Here is a 19968-nt window from a genome sequence, read left to right as displayed (position 1 = left end):
CCAAATCAAACAATACAGGAGAGGATACAATTTTATGAAAGAGATGACATAAGCTGGCAGTGCCCTGGCAGAAAGGAATTTATTTCTATTAAACATGGTAAAGAGTACAGACAAAAGAGATTTTTGTTATACAGTATTAAACAAATTTATGAACTTTTCTGCAAAGGGTATGGGGAGTTACCCATTGGGTCAATATCAGCTGTATAGAAGGAATTGTGAAGTGTGTGGCACTTCAAATCTTGACAGCTATTTTAAAGGGTTAGATTTAAATGAAAGAATATTTTTTTATAAATGGTGTCTAGAAGGAGGTCGTACAAAGGAACAAGAAATGCAAACAAAGTTGTCAGAAGCAAAGGTGCAACTTTATTTACAGTTACAGACTTTGACCAGGCATGTTTACAATGCACGTAGGCAGCACTCAGAGTTGCGCATGTTAAAATGTGCCCTTCCCGAAACAGATATCATTGTACTAGAGGATTTTTCAGAAAACTTTTTGTTAAAACATCAACCTGAGATCATGCAGGCTCACTGGTGTTCACGCAGTCTCTCTATTTTTACAGCCATTGTGTATTACAAGTGTCCTGAGCTGAAGCATACAAACTACTGTGTTGTATCTGATTCTTTAGAACATAGTAAGGACAATGTCCATGGTTTTAGATTAGATAAGTTTTTCGTTCCATAGATCCGTGTTGAGGAGATCCTCATGGATGTGGAACATGTCAATTTTTTTTATTTTTTTTAAGCTGAAGTAACAGTACTAATAGTATGAATATATACAATACATCATTTGTTTCTATTAAAAAATTCATCAATGGAGTAGGAGGAGTTGGCCACTAGTAAGTCTTTCAGGCTCCTTTTAAACTGATCTTTATTTGTAACATAAATTTTTTATGTTTGCTGGCAAATTATTGAAGATGAGTGTTCTTGAGTAGTGGACCCCTTTTTGAACTAAAGTAAGTGGTTTGTTCTTGGTATTGTATGTATGAACTGAACTGTTTGTTGCAAAAAGAGATATATTATTTAGGACAAATTTCATTAAGGAGTAAATATACTGAGAGGCAGTAGTTAGTATACCCAATCAGGCAATTTTAGCACATCTGAAAACAAAAGTTGGGTTTCCAATTTCACATGTCCATTACTTTAGTGATGGAGCTGCAAGTCAGTTCAAAAGCTGGTTCTCTGTTTGTGATCTTGTTCATGAAGAAGATTTTGGTGTAACAGCTGATCCAAGTTACTTCGAAACAGCTCATAGAAAGGGTCCACATGATGGCATCGGAGGAGAACTGAAGAGTGTCATTTTTCGTACCATACTCCAGAAAAAAATAGTAAATAATGCAGAAGAATTTGCAACAGCTGCAAAAGATCTTGCCAAAAGTATTATTGTGATTTACATTCCAGAGTCAAGAATTGAGGCAGTAAAGAAAATGTTGGAAAGCCGGTGGAATAACTGTTTGCATGTAAGTGGCCTTCGAAAATATCAGTTTGCACAACCCTCTTCTGATAAACGTGTCACACTTTTGGAAAATTCTGTTTTTTCTGGGCAGCGTAATAGTGGAAGGACCTACAAACTTATCCAGAGTGCAAATGTTTTCAAGCAGCAGCAGAACCAAGTATTTCAAAGCAAGTTAACAAATGATTCAGTCTTGTTTAATGGGTCATTTTTACTTTTCAAGGTGCTTAGTGATACAGCTGTTGTATACAGGTATGCGTGCATTATTCAGAAGTTTCATGCTGATAAAGACATTTACGAAGTGATGGGAATGAAGTCAACAGACAATACTAAAAACACATTTCAAATTGTCCAGAATGATGTCTTTAATGTTTCTCCTGCTGACATTGTTTCTGTGTTATGTGAACCACATATTAATGGTAGTTCTGAAAGATTTACTTACAAATTTTCAGATCCTGTTGATGTTTATGAACAATAACTAAATGAAAGTTTTTTTCCCTGGTACTTTCTTAAAAAACAAAAAAGGAAATATCTCGGCAACATTACTCATGCTTTCTTAAGCAGGTAGTTATGCTTAAGTATATATTTTTTTCAATTATTTTGAAGTTTATAAACCATTTTTCAGTGTTACTTTATTAAATGTAAAGGGTACTTTCTCATAACAGTGTTTCAAATTACGTACGTATAAAGTCTATATTTTACTAACAATAATCTCACTTTCCTATGCTACATAATTTTAATTCCAGTAATAAATTAATATGTAACTTGTATGATAGCATTTATTATAAAATTCAACAAATAACAATATATTTTGTGTTAAAAAGTCAAATTTGTATAGCTGGGAAAAAATGTCTTTCCGTAACGTCCTTCCGTAACACTGCAGCTACTCACTTTCTTGGATGCAGCATTTAATCTAAGAGCTAAAAATATCTATTATGCCCTTATTTACATACTAAACATATGCAGTTAACTAATTAAAAAAAATTGCTAAGTGAAATATAAACATCAGAGCAGGAATTAATCTTTATATTCAAGTATCAAAAAAGCTGTGCTTTTTCTTGTCCTTCCGTAACGCTCAGTAAAATAATTAATATTGAAAATATAGAAACATAATATTACTATTTAAATGCATAAAAAATTCCTGTTGCTTGTAACAGTTTGCAGAATATATGTTGTGCCCTAGTTTTCCATTTCTAATGAAAGTTTTTTTTACTCAGATTTCACAGAAAGGTGTCCTTCCGTAGCAAAAAAAATAGTACGGCCTGACCCTATACTAGGTATCCCTATACAGTTATTTCCTTAACAGTACCTATGCAAAAGTAAACACTTTTTTTTCCCCTTCTAGTGGGCTAAAGAAAACTAAAATTCTAGGCACAGTAATTTGCTCAACTTGTCTGCTGTTCAGTTCTGTTCTTTTTGTATTCCTCTTTTTTTTCTTCTCGTTGCTTCCATATTGCTACTGTGCAAGGTGACACATTGGTAGGACACTGGATTTCTTTTTGTTTGATTTTCCTAAATTTCTTAAAGGCAAATTCTGTGATGGTTCTTTTGAAAGGGCACATCCCATTTCCTACCCCAGCCTGAGCATGTGCTTTTTTTTTCCCCCCCCCACCTCGGCTTATTCACGTCACATGTCTATCCTTCCTGTATAACTACATTGTTAAAACAGCAGCAGAAAACATCTAAACAGAAGAGAATACAGGGTATAATAGTCTCCCCCTTCAAAATCTTGATTATATTGATAGATTGGTCCATAACAGAGTGCATTCAGGGTTATGTTGGAAGGTGGCAATTTGGTTGCAAGTTGCTGCAGCCAATGTACAGGGTTATTACAAATGATTGAAGCGATTTCACAGCTCTATAATAACTTTATTATTTGAGATATTTTCACAATGCTTTGCACACACATACAAAAACTCAAAGTTTTTTTAGGCATTCACAAATGTTCGATATGTGCCCCTTTAGTGATTCGGCAGACATCAAGCCGATAATCAAGTTCCTCCCATACTCGGCGCCGCATGTCCCCATCAATGAGTTAGAAAGCATCGTTGATGCGACCCCACAGTTCTGGCACGTTTCTTGGTAGAGGAGGTTTAAACACTGAATCTTTCACATAACCCCACAGAAAGAAATCGCATGGGGTTAAGTCGGGAGAGCGTGGAGGCCATGACATGAATTGCTGATCATTATCTCCACCACGACCGATCCATCGGTTTTCCAATCTCCTGTTTAAGAAACGCCAAACATCATGATGGAAGTGCGGTGGAGCACCATCCTATTGAATGATGAAGTCGGCGCTGTCGGTCTCCAGTTGTGGCATGAGCCAATTTTCCAGCATGTCCAGATACATGTGTCCTGTAACGTTTTTTTCGCAGAATAAAAAGGGGCCGTAAACTGTAAACCGTGAGATTGCACAAAACACGTTAACTTTTGGTGAATTGCGAATTTGCTGCACGAATGCGTGAGGATTCTCTACCGCCCATATTCGCACATTGTGTCTGTTCACTTCACCATTAAGAAAAAATGTTGCTTCATCACTGAAAACAAGTTTCGCACTGAACGCATCCTCTTCCATGAGCTGTTGCAACCACGCCGAAAATTCAGAGCGTTTGACTTTGTCATCAGGTGTCAGGGCTTGTAGCAATTGTAAACGGTAAGGCTTCTGCTTTAGCCTTTTCCATAAGATTTTCCAAACCGTCGGCTGTGGTACATTTAGCTCCCTGCTTGCTTTATTCGTCGACTTCCGCGGGCTACGCGTGAAACTTGCCCGCACGCGTTCAACCGTTTCTTCGCTCACTGCAGGCCGACCCGTTGATTTCCCCTTACAGAGGCATCCAGAAGCTTTAAACTGCGCGTACCATCGCCGAATGGAGTTAGCAGTTGGTGGATCTTTGTTGAACTTCGTCCTGAAGTGTCGTTGCACTGTTATGACTGACTGATGTGAGTGCATTTCAAGCACGACATACGCTTTCTCGGCTCCTGTCGCCATTTTGTCTCACTGCGCTCTCAAGCGCTCTGGCGGCAGAAACCTGAAGTGCGGCTTCAGCCGAACGAAACTTTATGAGTTTTTCTATGTATCTGTAGTGTGTCGTGACCATATGTCAATGAATGGAGCTACAGTGAATTTATGAAATCGCTTCAATCATTTGTAATAGCCCTGTATGTGAATATGAAATAGTTTGTGATAACATACTGGTCTGTAGTGAAATCTGAGGTCAGTGTTTGCTTCCAGAGTAATGCCTTTTTCAGTATTTACAATCATTATGGTATAATAAGGTCAGAAACTCTGTGTTGCATGTTGTTTGAGTATTTTTGTGCGTAAATCATTTGTAAGCTTTGACAAATGAAGGGGGTGAATGTCCTAGTTAGCTTACTGAATGCAGATGCTAGATTTCTCTTTTGAGTGACATAGTAGGTAGCATTGGAGGAAGGGGATTCTTCAGGGATGTCTGTAAGACAGTTGCCATGTGTAGTCTTCAGTTTGGTTGGATGGGATTTAATTAATGGAGATTTAAGATTGTTTCTTTGTTACCTTTTCGTCTCTCAGCCATGGCCTTGTTGTATGCGTCTATGAGAACATACCTTCTCCAAAGAGTCAAGCAGTATATTGCTCCCTCCTATGTATATCTCGCGAAGAGACCATGAGGATAAAATCAGAGAGATTAGAACCCACACAGAAGCATACCGACAATCCTTCTTTCCGCGAACAATATGAGGCTGGAATAGAAGGGAGAACCGATAGAGGTACTCAGGGTACCCTCCGCCACACACCGTCAGATGGCTTGCGGAGTATGGATGTAGATGTAGATATGTCAGACATTGTCTGCTCTTTGTTTGGTTGTTGGTGTAAAGAAATTCGACATCGCTATTCCAGATTCTCTTGAATAATATAGAAAGACTATTCATATTTATTATCCTTATATTGTCTATCACCAGCAGTAGTGAAACATCAGATTGCACTCATTTGCTTTTACCCAAGATGTCGTCAGTATGGCGGAAATGCCTACTCCCAATGTATACAAAATACCAACTGCCACTATATACTCATCCCAACAAATGCGAACAAAAATAAAAAGTACATGAAAACGTCTCACTCCAACCATAAAATGAAACTAACAAAACAACTGTGAAAGATAGGGGCTTTAGGGTGGGGACAAGCTACATATATAACAATACAAAACACAACACCATCCCAAAACAAAACAAATATTACTATAAAAAAACCCCTCAACTTACAACGTAATGCGACAGCCACAAACAACAGAAATCACACACTTCACTCGACCTACGATAAATAGCTCAAGCGAAGCCCACAATACCAAAAAACCAACAGCTACAACTCCGAAAAATGAAATCTGACATTTTCCTTGACCTGTTTAGCTCAAACATAGCTCTCGATACCTACTTTCAAACCACTAAAAAAAAAAAAAAATCTCAACCATAACTTAACACCCCTACACGACTAACGAATATCACTGAAACCAAAACCCCAAAAACTTGTAAGCCCAAAACCCATACCATAAATATAAAACAGGCAAAACATCACATTTACTTTAGACTAAAACCAAAACAAAAATTACTTACCAACAGAGGCCTCCAACAAAATCACCCCCCCCCCCCCCCACACACACACACACACACACACACACACACACACACACACACACACACACAATGAACACCAAAGTAATCAAGCGCACAAACAAAAGAAAAAACGTATTATAGCTCGCTGAAAACAAAGCAAACACTTCCAAATCCACATTATGGCACTGACTACCCAGACTCAAATAAACCCACATTACCACAGTGATAACTAAGACTCAAATGAACCCAATACTACACGTTGAACTCAACATGTCAAGAGCTACCACCAGAGGGTGCCATCAAATACAACAACACAATATCTACAAACACGAACCAACTCAGAAACACCACGCCATAGTGACGTCACATGCCACAACACTGTTACATCTTGGGTAAAAGCAAATGGGTGGAATCGGATGCTTCCAATGACACCCATCAACATATGTCATCAATTGGATAGTATCAAACTTCTGTCAAATCATAATGCTCAACTCAAAACATCCACATAGAAGCCTATACAAAGAATTAATATCACATTTCATTTGTCTAATCAGCATCATAACTAATATCAAGAATATTATTATCCAAGGAATTAGCATTTGCCCAAAGTAGGGCTCTATGGTAGGAGCTTCTATATTTGCACCCACATGGTTACTTCTCTTTATGAAGTTGCTTCGATTTCTGTCCCATCTTCAAGATGTGTTAACCCAAGGCGTGGTTATCTGCATGCAAATAAAATAAGACATGGTCAGTATTTGTGTTCGCCTCTACATTTACATATTATAAGATAATCCTTCATGAGTTATCATTTGTCAGTAGGAATACTTAGGGATACATACCATTCCTTTGTAATGTTATGTAACACCACACAACAACTCAGTCAAGGAATACAGGATCGGGGGAGGGGGTCAACAATTATTTTTTCTTCATCCTCTTTCCTCTTGTATCATGTGAAAAGCAATTTTTTGTTCCAAAGAGAGCATTTGTATTACTTATTGTTTGAGTTATCCTATCACTTGCTGGAAGATTGTATTTCTACTGTATAGTAATTTCATTTTTTAGTTTCTATTCATTAAAGACTGCCATTGCTATATGCATATGGAGTATTGCACATCTTTATGTACTGTCAGTCGGAAAATAGTAAGTTATCATTTGAAAAGCTCACTTGCCATTACTCAGTTGCTTAAATGATGTAATCAGTACTGTTGTGCAGTCTTAGAAGTATGGTTGAAAATTGAGCACAAAAGTGGGAAAGATGAAGAATAGAAATGAAACAACTAATCAGACGTTAAATAGTTGACATGTAGTCTTTACTTCATTAACATTATAAACTGTTGATGCATTCAACAATTCAAAAAGTTTGTAAGTTACTGTACAGTCTGTTCTTCATTAAAGATGCATAACTGCTGTCTACATCCATCACCTGAGAATACCCATTTGGACACAGGTTAAGCATAATTCAAATATTTTCAAGTTGTCCAGTTTTTATCAGATTTTTAAGTAGGCTCTGCGAGTCTACCCAAAGATTTCTTGTCAGCTGTAACTACGAGGTAGATGTGACTAATGCTGAAGATGTGTACCATAATACACTCCTGGAAATGGAAAAAAGAACACATTGACACCGGTGTGTCAGACCCACCATACTTGCTCCGGACACTGCGAGAGGGCTGTACAAGTAATGATCACACGCACGGCACAGCGGACACACCAGGAACCGTGGTGTTGGCCGTCGAATGGCGCTAGCTGCGCAGCATTTGTGCACCGCCGCCGTCAGTGTCAGCCAGTTTGCCGTGGCATACGGAGCTCCATCGCAGTCTTTAACACTGGTAGCATGCCGCGACAGCGTGGATGTGAACCGTATGTGCAGTTGACGGACTTTGAGCGAGGGCGTATAGTGGGCATGCGGGAGGCCGGGTGGACGTACCGCCGAATTGCTCAACACGTGGGGCGTGAGGTCTCCACAGTACATCGAAGTTGTCGCCAGTGGTCGGCGGAAGGTGCACGTGCCCGTCGACCTGGGACCGGACCGCAGCGACGCACGGATGCACGCCAAGACCGTAGGATCCTACGCAGTGCCGTAGGGGACCGCACCGCCACTTCCCAGCAAATTAGGGACACTGTTGCTCCTGGGGTATCGGCGAGGACCATTCGCAACCGTCTCCATGAAGCTGGGCTACGGTCCCGCACACCGTTAGGCCGTCTTCCGCTCACGCCCCAACATCGTGCAGCCCGCCTCCAGTGGTGTCGCGACAGGCGTGAATGGAGGGACGAATGGAGACGTGTCGTCTTCAGCGATGAGAGTCGCTTCTGCCTTGGTGCCAATGATGGTCGTATGCGTGTTTGGCGCCGTGCAGGTGAGCGCCACAATCAGGACTGCATACGACCGAGGCACACAGGGCCAACACCCGGCATCATGGTGTGGGGAGCGATCTCCTACACTGGCCGTACACCACTGGTGATCGTCGAGGGGACACTGAATAGTGCACGGTACATCCAAACCATCATCGAACCCATCGTTCTACCATTCCTAGACCGGCAAGGGAACTTGCTGTTCCAACAGGACAATGCACGTCCGCATGTATCCCGTGCCACCCAACGTGCTCTAGAAGGTGTAAGTCAACTACCCTGGCCAGCAAGATCTCTGGATCTGTCCCCCATTGAGCATGTTTGGGACTGGATGAAGCGTCGTCTCACGCGGTCTGCACGTCCAGCACGAACGCTGGTCCAACTGAGGCGCCAGGTGGAAATGGCATGGCAAGCCGTTCCACAGGACTACATCCAGCATCTCTACGATCGTCTCCATGGGAGAATAGCAGCCTGCATTGCTGCGAAAGGTGGATATACACTGTACTAGTGCCGACATTGTGCATGCTCTGTTGCCTGTGTCTATGTGCCTGTGGTTCTGTCAGTGTGATCATGTGATGTATCTGACCCCAGGAATGTGTCAATAAAGTTTCCCCTTCCTGGGACAATGAATTCACGGTGTTCTTATTTCAATTTCCAGGAGTGTATATGTGGACTTTATATTTGAAATTTAGTTGGACGCATGTAATCATCATGTGTAGTTTTCAGACAAGATGTTATGCTACAGAGTCAGTTGTCAGCATTATTTTCCTGTTATTAGGTGAGGTTTCGGACTCTGAAGGAAGTGACAGTGACAGCTCAGATCTGAGTCAGGAAGAGTTCAATGATGGCTATGATGAGAACCTGATGGGTGATGAGGAAGACCAAGCTCGACTTGCCCAGATGACAGAGAAAGAGAGGGAGCAAGAAATATTCAAGAGAATTGAACAAAGAGAAGTAATGAAGACAAGGTCTGTACAGTTTTGTCTACTCCTGTAATTTGTGGTTTAACAGTTTCAGTTGGTTAGTTGTTTAAGCGTTTGTGTATATCATCTTGTGAGTAAATCAGTATAACAAAAATATTTAAATATTTGTGTGTTATATTTCAGATGATTCACATCAAAATCAAGGTTTTATGAGAAGCGTTGTAAAGGCACATCTTTAATTTTATTTGGAAAGCAATCCTGCTACTAATGTTTTTGATAAAACACAATTAATGCTTTAAACGAGAAAGTGTACAATGCAGTTATTTCGATATCGCCTTAATTACACACCATTCAAGTAATAAGTTATTGTAGACACTTTGTTACAGTTAGACAAGAAAGACATCGCATCACAAGAGTATGGAGATAATTACAAGTTATATTGTTCGATGTTACTGTGGCAATATTTGTGAACCTTACCCTCTAGATGTGCTTTGTGAGGGGTGGGAAACCTACATTATTGTCTAACCAACTCAGTTGGTTAGAGCATGTTTCTCACAAAATTAAGTAGTGCATTTTTCTCTGTTGCTGAAAAAAAAAAATGTAACTGCACACTGATGTGCAGACATTTTTTCTGTGCTGTCCATTCATTACCTTCTTTATTGTTGACACATGACTTACTGTACTGTGTTTTTCTTTTAAACAACTTATATTCATTGCAGCAACACTATGCTTCATAGTCAATGCAATAAAAAAAAGATTGTCTGTTGTTTAAGATTTCATTTTTTATTTTGTTTTATAGATTTGAGATAGAAAAGAAGCTGCGACTAGCAAAAAAGCAGGAAATGAAGAAAAAGAAAGATCAAGGAAAGAAGAAAGAGGAAAAGATTGATGTGAAAGAAAGGTGTAAGGAGAGAAAGAAAACTGTTGAAGAAAATAGAGGCAAAGTTGACAGGAAAGTGCATGCAATGAATTTGCTAAAAGCACGCCGTGAGGAGAAAAGAGAAAGAGGTATGAGAAATACTTTTTGTGAGAAAGGATTGGTTTAAAATTTTTTCAGCATATGTATGCCCCCCATCACCCTTTCCCCAAACGCACAAAACTAGTTGAAGGCACATAACTACCATACAGTTTGAGTATTACATTTATGAAAAATATTTGAATTTACTTTTCTGCTCCCTTTCCCTCAAATTTTCACCAGGACCTAACACTGCAGACAGATGAACACTTTGGGGGATCCACTTCGTATGTCGTGTTTGTTGAGGTTTGTTATACAGCAAGGTTGACTCTGGTGCATTCATCCTAATTTTTAAGAGGGTCTGTCTCCAGATAGGGTCAAAATCATGGTTTGTGTGACGATGTGAAGCCATATTTCCCACCACCAGTGCCGTGTTTTAAATGCAAATACTAGACTTCTTCCCAGTGAACACTTGAATTGATGTGCTGAGACTGTGGATGATCACTTGCGTGTGTCAGTTTGGGGAATGACCCTCCTCCATCCCCGAACTGTGCTACTTCCATCAAGGGACACAAAATCCAGGAACTGAAAGTCACACATTGCCTTTCATATTTTATAGCTTGGAAAAAACTTGATTGTTTGTATCCACTACCAATAATACTGGCTTTTGCCACTACTGTGCTCAGTTCATCGGTAGTAGTGCAAATAAACTCTACCATGGGGGTCATAGGCCCATCTGTCTCATGGTTCCAGGGGGCACCATTTCGGGAACCTCTCCCCACATCGAGCTGAAGGAGCAGAACCCACCTCCAGTATTTACCTGTTGCAGGGGTCCCTTCAGGCTCCTTACTTATCGCACCATATGGCCCAGGCCTTAACATGTTTTAGTAGTAGGTTTTTCCTCTTCCCAATGACAAGATAGTTTCGTCGTCCCAATCCTTAAACTAGGTGGAAACCTTGTTTCCATATACAGCTACCTACCAATTAGCCTCACCAACTTGCTCTGCAAACTGCTCAAGAGGATGGTAGCTCGGCACATGTACTGGGATCTTGAATTGTGGGACCCTTCATCCACTTGTCAGTAGTTCGCGGAAGGACTGTCCACAACCAACCATCTCGTTAGCTCCAAAACAGCAACCAAACAGGATTTTTATAAATCCCAACACTTCATTGCAGTCTCTCATCCTACCTGTTTAGAGTTAGATTTGGTGCATCACTCAGCTCCCATTGTTTCAAGAGACCAGCATCCCACAAAGCTCACTTCTGAGTGTTACTCTTCCTTTTGACGCGTAACAGGTGACTGGGTAACGCGTAATTCCCAGCCCCGGGTCAACAGGTAGGGTTCGCATGTACCCCCTGGTACAGGCCAGGCCCAGGGAGGGGTGATTGCCTGAGCGGCAATCTTCCCAAATTGCTGATTGGTCCCACTGTCAGATGTTCGGGAGGTGTGAACAATCATCTAAGGTGGGTGCACCCCTTGTTAAGGGATCTCCCAGTTGGAAGGAGCGCACCATCAGAGACGCTGGCAATCATAGGAGATTTTCTCACAATGAGGCAGTCATCTTCCCAATCAGTGTCTACAAAACGTAAACGTCATGAGGTTAATGATTCGATGACACTTCCTGCTGCACCACGGTTCCTTCTGGTCTCACGTTCTGAAAACAGTCAGTCCTTCACCACGGTAAATCCGCTTATTATTCAGAAAGGTGTTGATACAATTGCTGGCCCTGTGAAATCCTGCTCTTGTTTACAGAATGGCACTTTGCTTTTGGAGACTGCACAACTGCTGCTTGCCGCCTCACTTCTCCATGGCTACCCTTTTTGTGTTGAGGCCCATAGAACTTCGAATTCTTCCCGTGGTGTAATTTACACCAGGCTGCTCGACGGTCTAACCAAGGCTGAAATCCAATCTTACTTCTCAGATCAGGTGTCATTGCCTTCCATTGTGTAATGAAAAAGGTAGATTCCTCCTTAGTGCCCACCCACACTCTTTTCCTCACCTTTGATAGAGTGGTGCTGCTGTCCAAGATCAAAGCAGGCCGTACATTCTGAACCAATGCACTACTGCTGGTGTCATTGTGTCAACCACACTAGAACGTCTTGTCGACATCCAGCCAAATGTGTAACCTGTGGTAGGGATGCACACGAGGGCGATTGTCCGCCACACTCTTTTCCTCACCTTTGATAGAGTGGTGCTGCTGTCCAAGATCAAAGCAGGCCGTACATTCTGAACCAATGCACTACTGCTGGTGTCATTGTGTCAACCACACTAGAACGTCTTGTCGACATCCAGCCAAATGTGTAACCTGTGGTAGGGATGCACACGAGGGCGATTGTCCGCCTCCTTCTCCCCGCTATATCAACTGCAATGGCGACCATGCCACCTTCTCTTTGGATTATCCCATGTATCTTGATGAGCCAGTTGTCCAAGAGATTCGGGTAAAGGAAAAAGTGCCTTACCAAGTAGCTCGCAAGTTACTGGCTATCTCCCGTCTGGCACCTATAGTTCTGTTCTTGTTACCCCTCGCTCCATGAAGGACATGGCCACGCAGGCATGCGTCCTCAAATTCTGCGGTTGTGAAATCGCACAGTGTCAAGGTAGCACTGCCATCCCCCACCTCCCCCCACCCCCCATTCCACTGTCCAACAAACTAACTCTCGCCTCAAGGGGCGAAGCCACCAGCTATACAACCAGTAGGCAGGAAAGGACAGGAGGAGTACTCCCATGAAGACTTCCTCTATCCCTCCAGCCTAACGACACCCAAGTCTTCCTCCAACCGGAAAGGTTTGAAGTCCATGATAGGCAAACAGTCTTCTCCTTCGCCAACTCTTAAGATCCTGCTCGACGATGTCGCCATGTGGTACCTTAGCCTGGCCAACCTCCATATCCCCGGTGCGCACCACCAACTGTTTTTCAGTGTTGGACTCCACCGACTGACTGCACAAGCAAGCCGAAGCTTCTGTGGACCTTAGGGAGCAGGAACCTTCTGCTTCTGTGCCCTGTAGCCTGTAGTAGTGACGCTACACTGGCTGTCACTCGGCAGCTGCAGAGTTGACACCCTACATCTCTTCCTCCTCATGACTGTCCTCCAATGGATCATACGTGGCCGTCGGTCCCACAAAGAGGATTTATGCCTGCTTTTAGCATCGTAGCATCCCTTGTACTCTGCCTTCAGGAAACGAATTTGCGTCCTCACGACCACTTTGGGCTTTCACATTACTTACTGATTCATTTTAACCTTCCCCTGAGGTCGGCATTCCATCTCGTGGGGGCGTCATGCAGCTCATACGGTATGACATTCATAGTCAACCCATCTCCCTGACTACCTGTCTTCAAGCGGTTACAGTTTGCCTTTTCCTTCCCCACCTGACTTTTTCCCTCTGTACCATTTATGTCCCTCCGTCATTAGATGTCACCAGGGCAGACTTCCTTCAGCTTATTGGGCAGCTACCTCCCCCATTTTTGCTACTTGGTGACTTCAGTGCGTATCGTACCCTTTGGGGTTCTCCCAGGACCTGTCAGAGAGGTGCCCTCTTGGCTGACCTTCTTAATCAAGTCAACCTCTTCTGCCTTAACACTGGAGCACCCACTTTCCTTTCAGGCTCCTCACACACCTATTCCCATTTGGACCTATCCTTTTGCATTGCACTGCCCAGCTTGCCCATCATCTTGAGTGGTCCGTTTTTTCGGGCACCTACTCGAGCGACTATTTCCCGTGTGCTCTCCATTTGCTTACTCCTACCACATCCATGTGCATGCCCAAATGGCAGCTTACTAATGCTGGCTGGCAGCTTTTCTCCTCCCTGGCGACCTTCGAAGAACAAGATTTCTCCAGTTGTGATGACCAGGTGGACTATCTCACCAACGTTATCCTTAGTGCTGCAGAATGTTCCATTCCTCGCACTTCCTCTTTATCACATTGTATCCCAGTCCCTTGGTGGACTGAGGCAAGCCTAGATGAAATCCACACACGGAGTCATGATCTCCATGTTATTAACAGTCATCCTATGTTGGCAAACTGTGTTCATTATAAACAGATGTGTGCAAATTGTCATTGTGTTCTTCGGGATAGCAAATGAGCTAATTGGATTTCATTCACTAGTTCTTTTAACAGTTCCACCCCTTCCTCTGTCATGTGGGCCAACCTCCAACGGCTCTCTTGGACCAAGATCCATTCCCCCATTTCTGGCTTCACAGTAGCAGACAGTTATTGTGGACTCTGTTGCTATCTCCAACACCTTGAGCCATCATTTTGCTGAAGTTTCGAGCTCTTTCTATTGTCACCCTGCCTTCCTCCATCGGAAACGAGCAGAGGAGGCTTGGGTGATACCCTTTTCTTCTCCGAATTGTGTGTGCTACAATGCCGCCTTTACTATGAGGGAGCTAGATCATGCTCTCACTTCATCCCGATCCGCTGCCCCAGGGCCGGACGCCATCCACGTTCAGATTTTGCAGCACCTTTCTCTTGCAGGCACTTTCTGCTTAACACGAACAACTGCATCTGGGCAGAAGGCACATTTTCCAGACACTGGTGTGAAGCCATCGCCATACCCATACCTAAGCCTGGTAAACCCATACCTAAGCCTGGTAAGGACAAAAACCTTCCTTCTAGCTACCACCCCATCTCTCTCACCAGCTGTGTTTGCAAGTTGACGGATTGTATCCCAGCTGGTATGGTGGCTCGAGTCTCGCAATTTACTGACAAATGCACAATGTGGATTTAGAGTGTGGCGTTCTACAGTTGACCATCTCGTTGCTTTGTCCACCCATGTCATGAATGATTTTCTGCGGAAATCCCAGACTATGGCCATGTTTTTTGATTTGGAGAAGGCCTACGACACCTGCTGGTGAACTGGCATCCTGTACACTTTACAAGTGGGGCTTCCGTGGGCGCCTGCCCTGTTTCCTTCAGGCATTTTTAAAAGATAGAGTTTTCAGGGTGCATGTGGGTTCTGCCTTGGCAGACACTTTTATCCAGGAAAACGGTGTGCCTCAGGGTTCTGCTCTGAGTTTCATCGTCTTTGCTATCACCATTAACCCTATCGTGGCCTGCCTCCCACTAGGCATCTCCGACTCCCTTTTTGTTGACGATTTTTGCCATCTATTGTAGTTCTCAACGCCCCTGTCTCACTGAGTGGTGTCTTCAGCAGTGTCTTGATCACCTTTACTCCTGGAGCATCGATAGTGGCTTTCACTTTTCCACTGACAAAACCGTCAGTATGAATTTTTGGCGACGCAAGTGGTTTCTCCCACCATCTTTACATCTTGGGCCTGTTGCCCTTCCATTCGTTGATACTATGAAACTCAGGGGCTCATGCTCAATAGGAAACTCCCTTCGTTCCCCCATGTATCTTACCCGGCAGCCTGCTGTACATGGTTCCTCAATGTCCTACATGTTCTCAATGATACTTCCTGGGGGCATCAATCAAACCACCCTCCTATGTTTGTACCAGTCCCTTGTCCGTTTGAAACTTGGCTATGGGTGCTTTGTGTATGTGTCTGCACGCCGTTCCCTCTTACGCCGTCTCAACACTATCCACCAACGTGGCATCCATTTGGCCACAGGCACATTTTACGCCAGCCTGGTAGAGAGTCTGTACGCTGAAGCTGTTGGACTACCACTGTCCTACTGCTGTGACTTTCTCCTCAGCATGCCATGTGTCTGCTAAGTGTGGCCACCCATCTTATGCCTGCTTCTTTGATGATTCCTTTGATCGTCAGTATGGGGCTTGTTCTTCTCTGTTACCTCCTGGATCCTGCTTTTGGCACTTGCTACGGCAGCTTAACTTCACACTACCTGCACCTTTCCTGGGGGTGTGAACCCTTCACCACCTTGGCTTCATGAAGCGGCCCATTTTAACCTTGGCCTTCATTCACTTCCTAAAGACACTACTCCAGCCTCGGGTCTATCGCCTTCAGTTTCATGGCCTTACCATGGAACTTCGCGATAGTACCTTTGTATACACTGATGGCTCTCAGATTGGCTGTGAGGTCGGGTGTACCTTCGTCATTGGCACCTGTGTTTTTCAATACCGGATTCCGGCAGCTTCCTCAGTATTTACAGCCAAGCTCTTCGCCCTTGTATCAGGCCATGGAGTACATCCGGAGACACAACCTTTTCAATTGTGTCCTCCGCTCAGACTCACTCTGTGCCCTTCAAAGTCTATGTGCACTGTATACTGCCCACCCCTTAGTGCAGCGAGTCCAAGAAAACTGTCAACTGCTCACTCTTGATTGAGCCAGTGTCATGTTTCTGTGGGTTCCTTGTCATGTTGGTCTGCCAGGGAATGAGGCTGCTGCCAAAGCTGCAGTCCTCATACCTCAGCGTGCAAGTACCTATATTCCCTCCGATGATCTCTGTGTTGCCGTCTGTCAGGAGGTGGAGTCCTTTTGGCATCACCAGTGGTCCTCCCTTCACGGGAATAAGCTCCGGCTTATTAAGCCTCTCCCAGCGGCTTGGATAACCTCCTCTCGGCCCTTCTGCTGGGAGGAGGTTATTTTAACTCTGTTGTGTATGGGGCACTGCCTTTTTAGCCATTGTCATTTGCTAAGTGGCGCTACCCGGCCACTTTGTACACATTATACGTAAGTTTTAACTGTCTGCCACTTCCTGTTGGACTGCCCACTTTTTAACCTTTTACGTTCCCATTTGGATTTGCTGTCTGAGTTATCGGCCGTTTTAGCAAATGGCACGCGGGCTGTCGACCGCGTCGTACTTTTTATCCACCAAAGAAATATGGTGAAGGCCGTTTAATTTTTAGTTTTGGACCTCCGTTTCTGTATTGTGTTTTTTAGCCCTTTTTCCATGTGCCTGTTTTTAGCTGTTTTCTATTATGTCCATTGGGACTGACATTTAGTTATTTTTTAACTCCCCTCTGTCTTTGTTTTCTATAGTTTTGACTTGGTTGTGATTGACCCCAGTTGTTTTTGCGCCCTAAAGCAAAACAAAACCAAACTACCTAGCTTCCTCAGAATGTACTCCTGGTGTTTTCCACACACCCACTTGTGGTTAGTACACAGACCATAATTTAGGAGCAACAAAAATAATTTGTTGCCCTCAGTGTCTCTTCATGTCAGTTCTTCGGGAGTATGAGGATGCTACCATAATTTACACTGGTGAACTTAAAACCCTGGATAATTAAGTCTCCTGCTGGTTGGTAACATCATTTGTTGCCGGAAACGTGCAATGTTTTCACACCAGAGCTACGGCCATGAACGGAGACCTACATTTTGTTAGAGACACCTCCCTCAACTACATTCTAATTTATAGTGGATCAGTGAGTGATATCCAGGCTACTGGTAGATGTTGCTCTCATCTCTGTCTGATGACATTCCTCTGTACTGCTTGTGCTGCATGTCTTAGTTGTCTTTTCTGAGTCCCAAGTCACGGTTACATCAGGGGGTGAATTGGTCAACCATTTGAGTACTGAAGTGATTACTTGCCCAACAATTGTTTTGACAATCACAGTTGGTGATTTTTCAGAGCAAAAAAGACCTCTATCTTACTTGGAGATGGAACAAAATCTGGTGTGCTGCCACTGCGTGGTGCTCCTCCTTCATTTTCTCCCAGAAGTAGTTCATTCTGTGCCAACTCTCGATGGGTCATATGAGATTAATGCATAGTTTTATTTTATGTGATAGGCCATCCCTTGTGGATGTGGAACTTACAGATAGGTCACAGCCTGGTGAAATGTCCCCTCCTTCTGGCTCTCTGTGTTAAGCAAACTGTTGCAGACTTTTTGCTTCTAATATTGGTGAATGACTCGAGTAATGTTTTCAGTTTTCTCCATGTAAGTTGGGTTTATACTTGGATATAACCTTTTAAACTGTTGTAGGGGTGTGGGCGGAGTGCTTCGGGTTAAGGTGTCTACTGCTGCTTGCTGGATCTCGGGGCCATTGACCCTACCTCCTTCGCCATGCGCCTTCATCATCCCTCTTCTCGCGTTTTAATTGCTTTTAGATGCAGTTAACCCTCATTTTTATGCTGCACTCTAATTTCAGGTTTAAGGGAAGCACTCTAGTAATAGTGTTTGTACTTCCTCCTCTATAATGGATTGGGTCAGGATGGCTGTGATAGGAATGGCCTCCATCACATGCAGAGTTCTGGGGGCACTTGCCTGGCCCTCACACTCCTGCTGACCTTATTGCTTCTCTCGGCTTATTTTATTATTGTAAGTCCAACTGACAGCCATTAAATTTCTAGCCTTCTCATTTTAGCTGTTACAAATCTCCCAGCTAGAAGGCATTCTTGATGCCGTTACTGTAGTTGCACTTAATTGGGTTGGCGGGAGTCAGATGCTGGTGGGGTTTCTCTCACCACAGATGAGCCCTCGGAGACCCTTCACCTGCTCTTACTATTACTGGCCTGACACTTTTTTGATTCTCTTCAAATTATGTTCGCTCTGGCATCGGTATTGCTTTCAGTGCCTAGATTATACCAATCGTTCACACTTTCATATTTCAGTCAAGTTTATCTCTGATGTCCAACTCCAGATGATCTCTCTCTTGACAGATGATCTGATGACCTTGTTGTTTACCCCCTTAAACGCCCCCACCCCCCTCGCCCCCGTCACCAGCCCAGCCAATTAACCAGCAGGTATTCACATGGTGTTTTGATGAACCAGTTACATGGACATTGTCCCTTCACTACATGTTAATTATTAAGCTGCAATACTGCCTATTCTGACGTCCAGGCAGGAAAGTTATGTGAATAAAAATTAACTGGGCATGCACAAGTTGTAAAGGCCACTGTGATTGCAATAGTGTGTTTATGTACCAGTTCCTAGAACCGGATAGCAGAAGCAGAGTTGATATATATATATATATATATATATATATATATATATATATATATATATATATATATATATAAAAAGAAAGATGATGAAACTTACAAAACAAAAGCGCTGGCAGGTCGATAGACACACAAACATACACACAAAATTCTAGCTTTCGCAACCAATGGTTGCCTCGTCAGGAAAGAGGGAAGGAGAAGGAAAGACAAAAGGATATGGGTTTTAAGGGAGAGGGTAAGGAGTCATTCCAATCCCGGGAGCGGAAAGACTTACCTTAGGGGGGAAAAAGGACAGGTATACACTCGCACACACACACATATCCATCCACACATACACAGACACAAGCAGACATTTGTAAAGGCAAAGAGTTTGGGCATTTTTTGGGCAGAGATGTCAGTCGGGGCGGATGTACAGAGGCAAAGATGAAGTTGAAAGACAGGTGAGGTATGAGCGGCGGCAAATTGAAATTAGAAATTAGCGGAGATCATGCCACTTTCCTTGACGTTGACCTCCACCTGTCCAATGGCCAGCTTCACACGTCCGTCCACATTAAACCCACCAACAAGCAACAGTACCTCCATTATGACAGCTGCCACCCATTCCACATCAAACGGTCCCTTCCCTACAGCCTAGGTCTTCGTGGCAAACGAATCTGCTCCAGTCCGGAATCCTTGAACCATTACACCAACAACCTGAAAACAGCTTTTGCATCCCGTAACTACCCTCCCGACCTGGTACAGAAGCAAATAACCAGAGCCACATCCTCATCTCCTCAAACCCGGAACCTTCCACAGAAGAACCCCAAAAGTGCCCCACTTGTGACAGGATACTTTCCGGGACTGGATCAGATTCTGAATGTGGCTCTCCAGCAGGGATACGACTTCCTCAAATCCTGCCCTGAAATGAGATCCATC

At 43.4% G+C, this 19968-nt stretch overlaps 1 protein-coding gene across 1 annotated transcript in view; it reads left to right on the top strand.

Annotated features, from left to right (window-relative positions):
- Positions 1-19968, top strand: part of LOC124591253 (RNA polymerase-associated protein RTF1 homolog) — a 142171-nt gene that overhangs the window by 3634 nt on the left and 118569 nt on the right. Inside the window, exons 3-4 of the mRNA XM_047131720.1 lie at positions 9159-9348; positions 10103-10311. Coding sequence (XP_046987676.1) covers positions 9159-9348; positions 10103-10311 — 399 coding nt within the window. The remainder of the gene's footprint in view (positions 1-9158; positions 9349-10102; positions 10312-19968) is intronic.

Source organism: Schistocerca americana, chromosome 2 (genome assembly GCF_021461395.2).
Source record: "Schistocerca americana isolate TAMUIC-IGC-003095 chromosome 2, iqSchAmer2.1, whole genome shotgun sequence".
In the NCBI taxonomy this organism is placed as follows: domain Eukaryota; kingdom Metazoa; phylum Arthropoda; class Insecta; order Orthoptera; family Acrididae; genus Schistocerca; species Schistocerca americana.
This window is presented reverse-complemented; position numbering and strand designations above follow the sequence as displayed.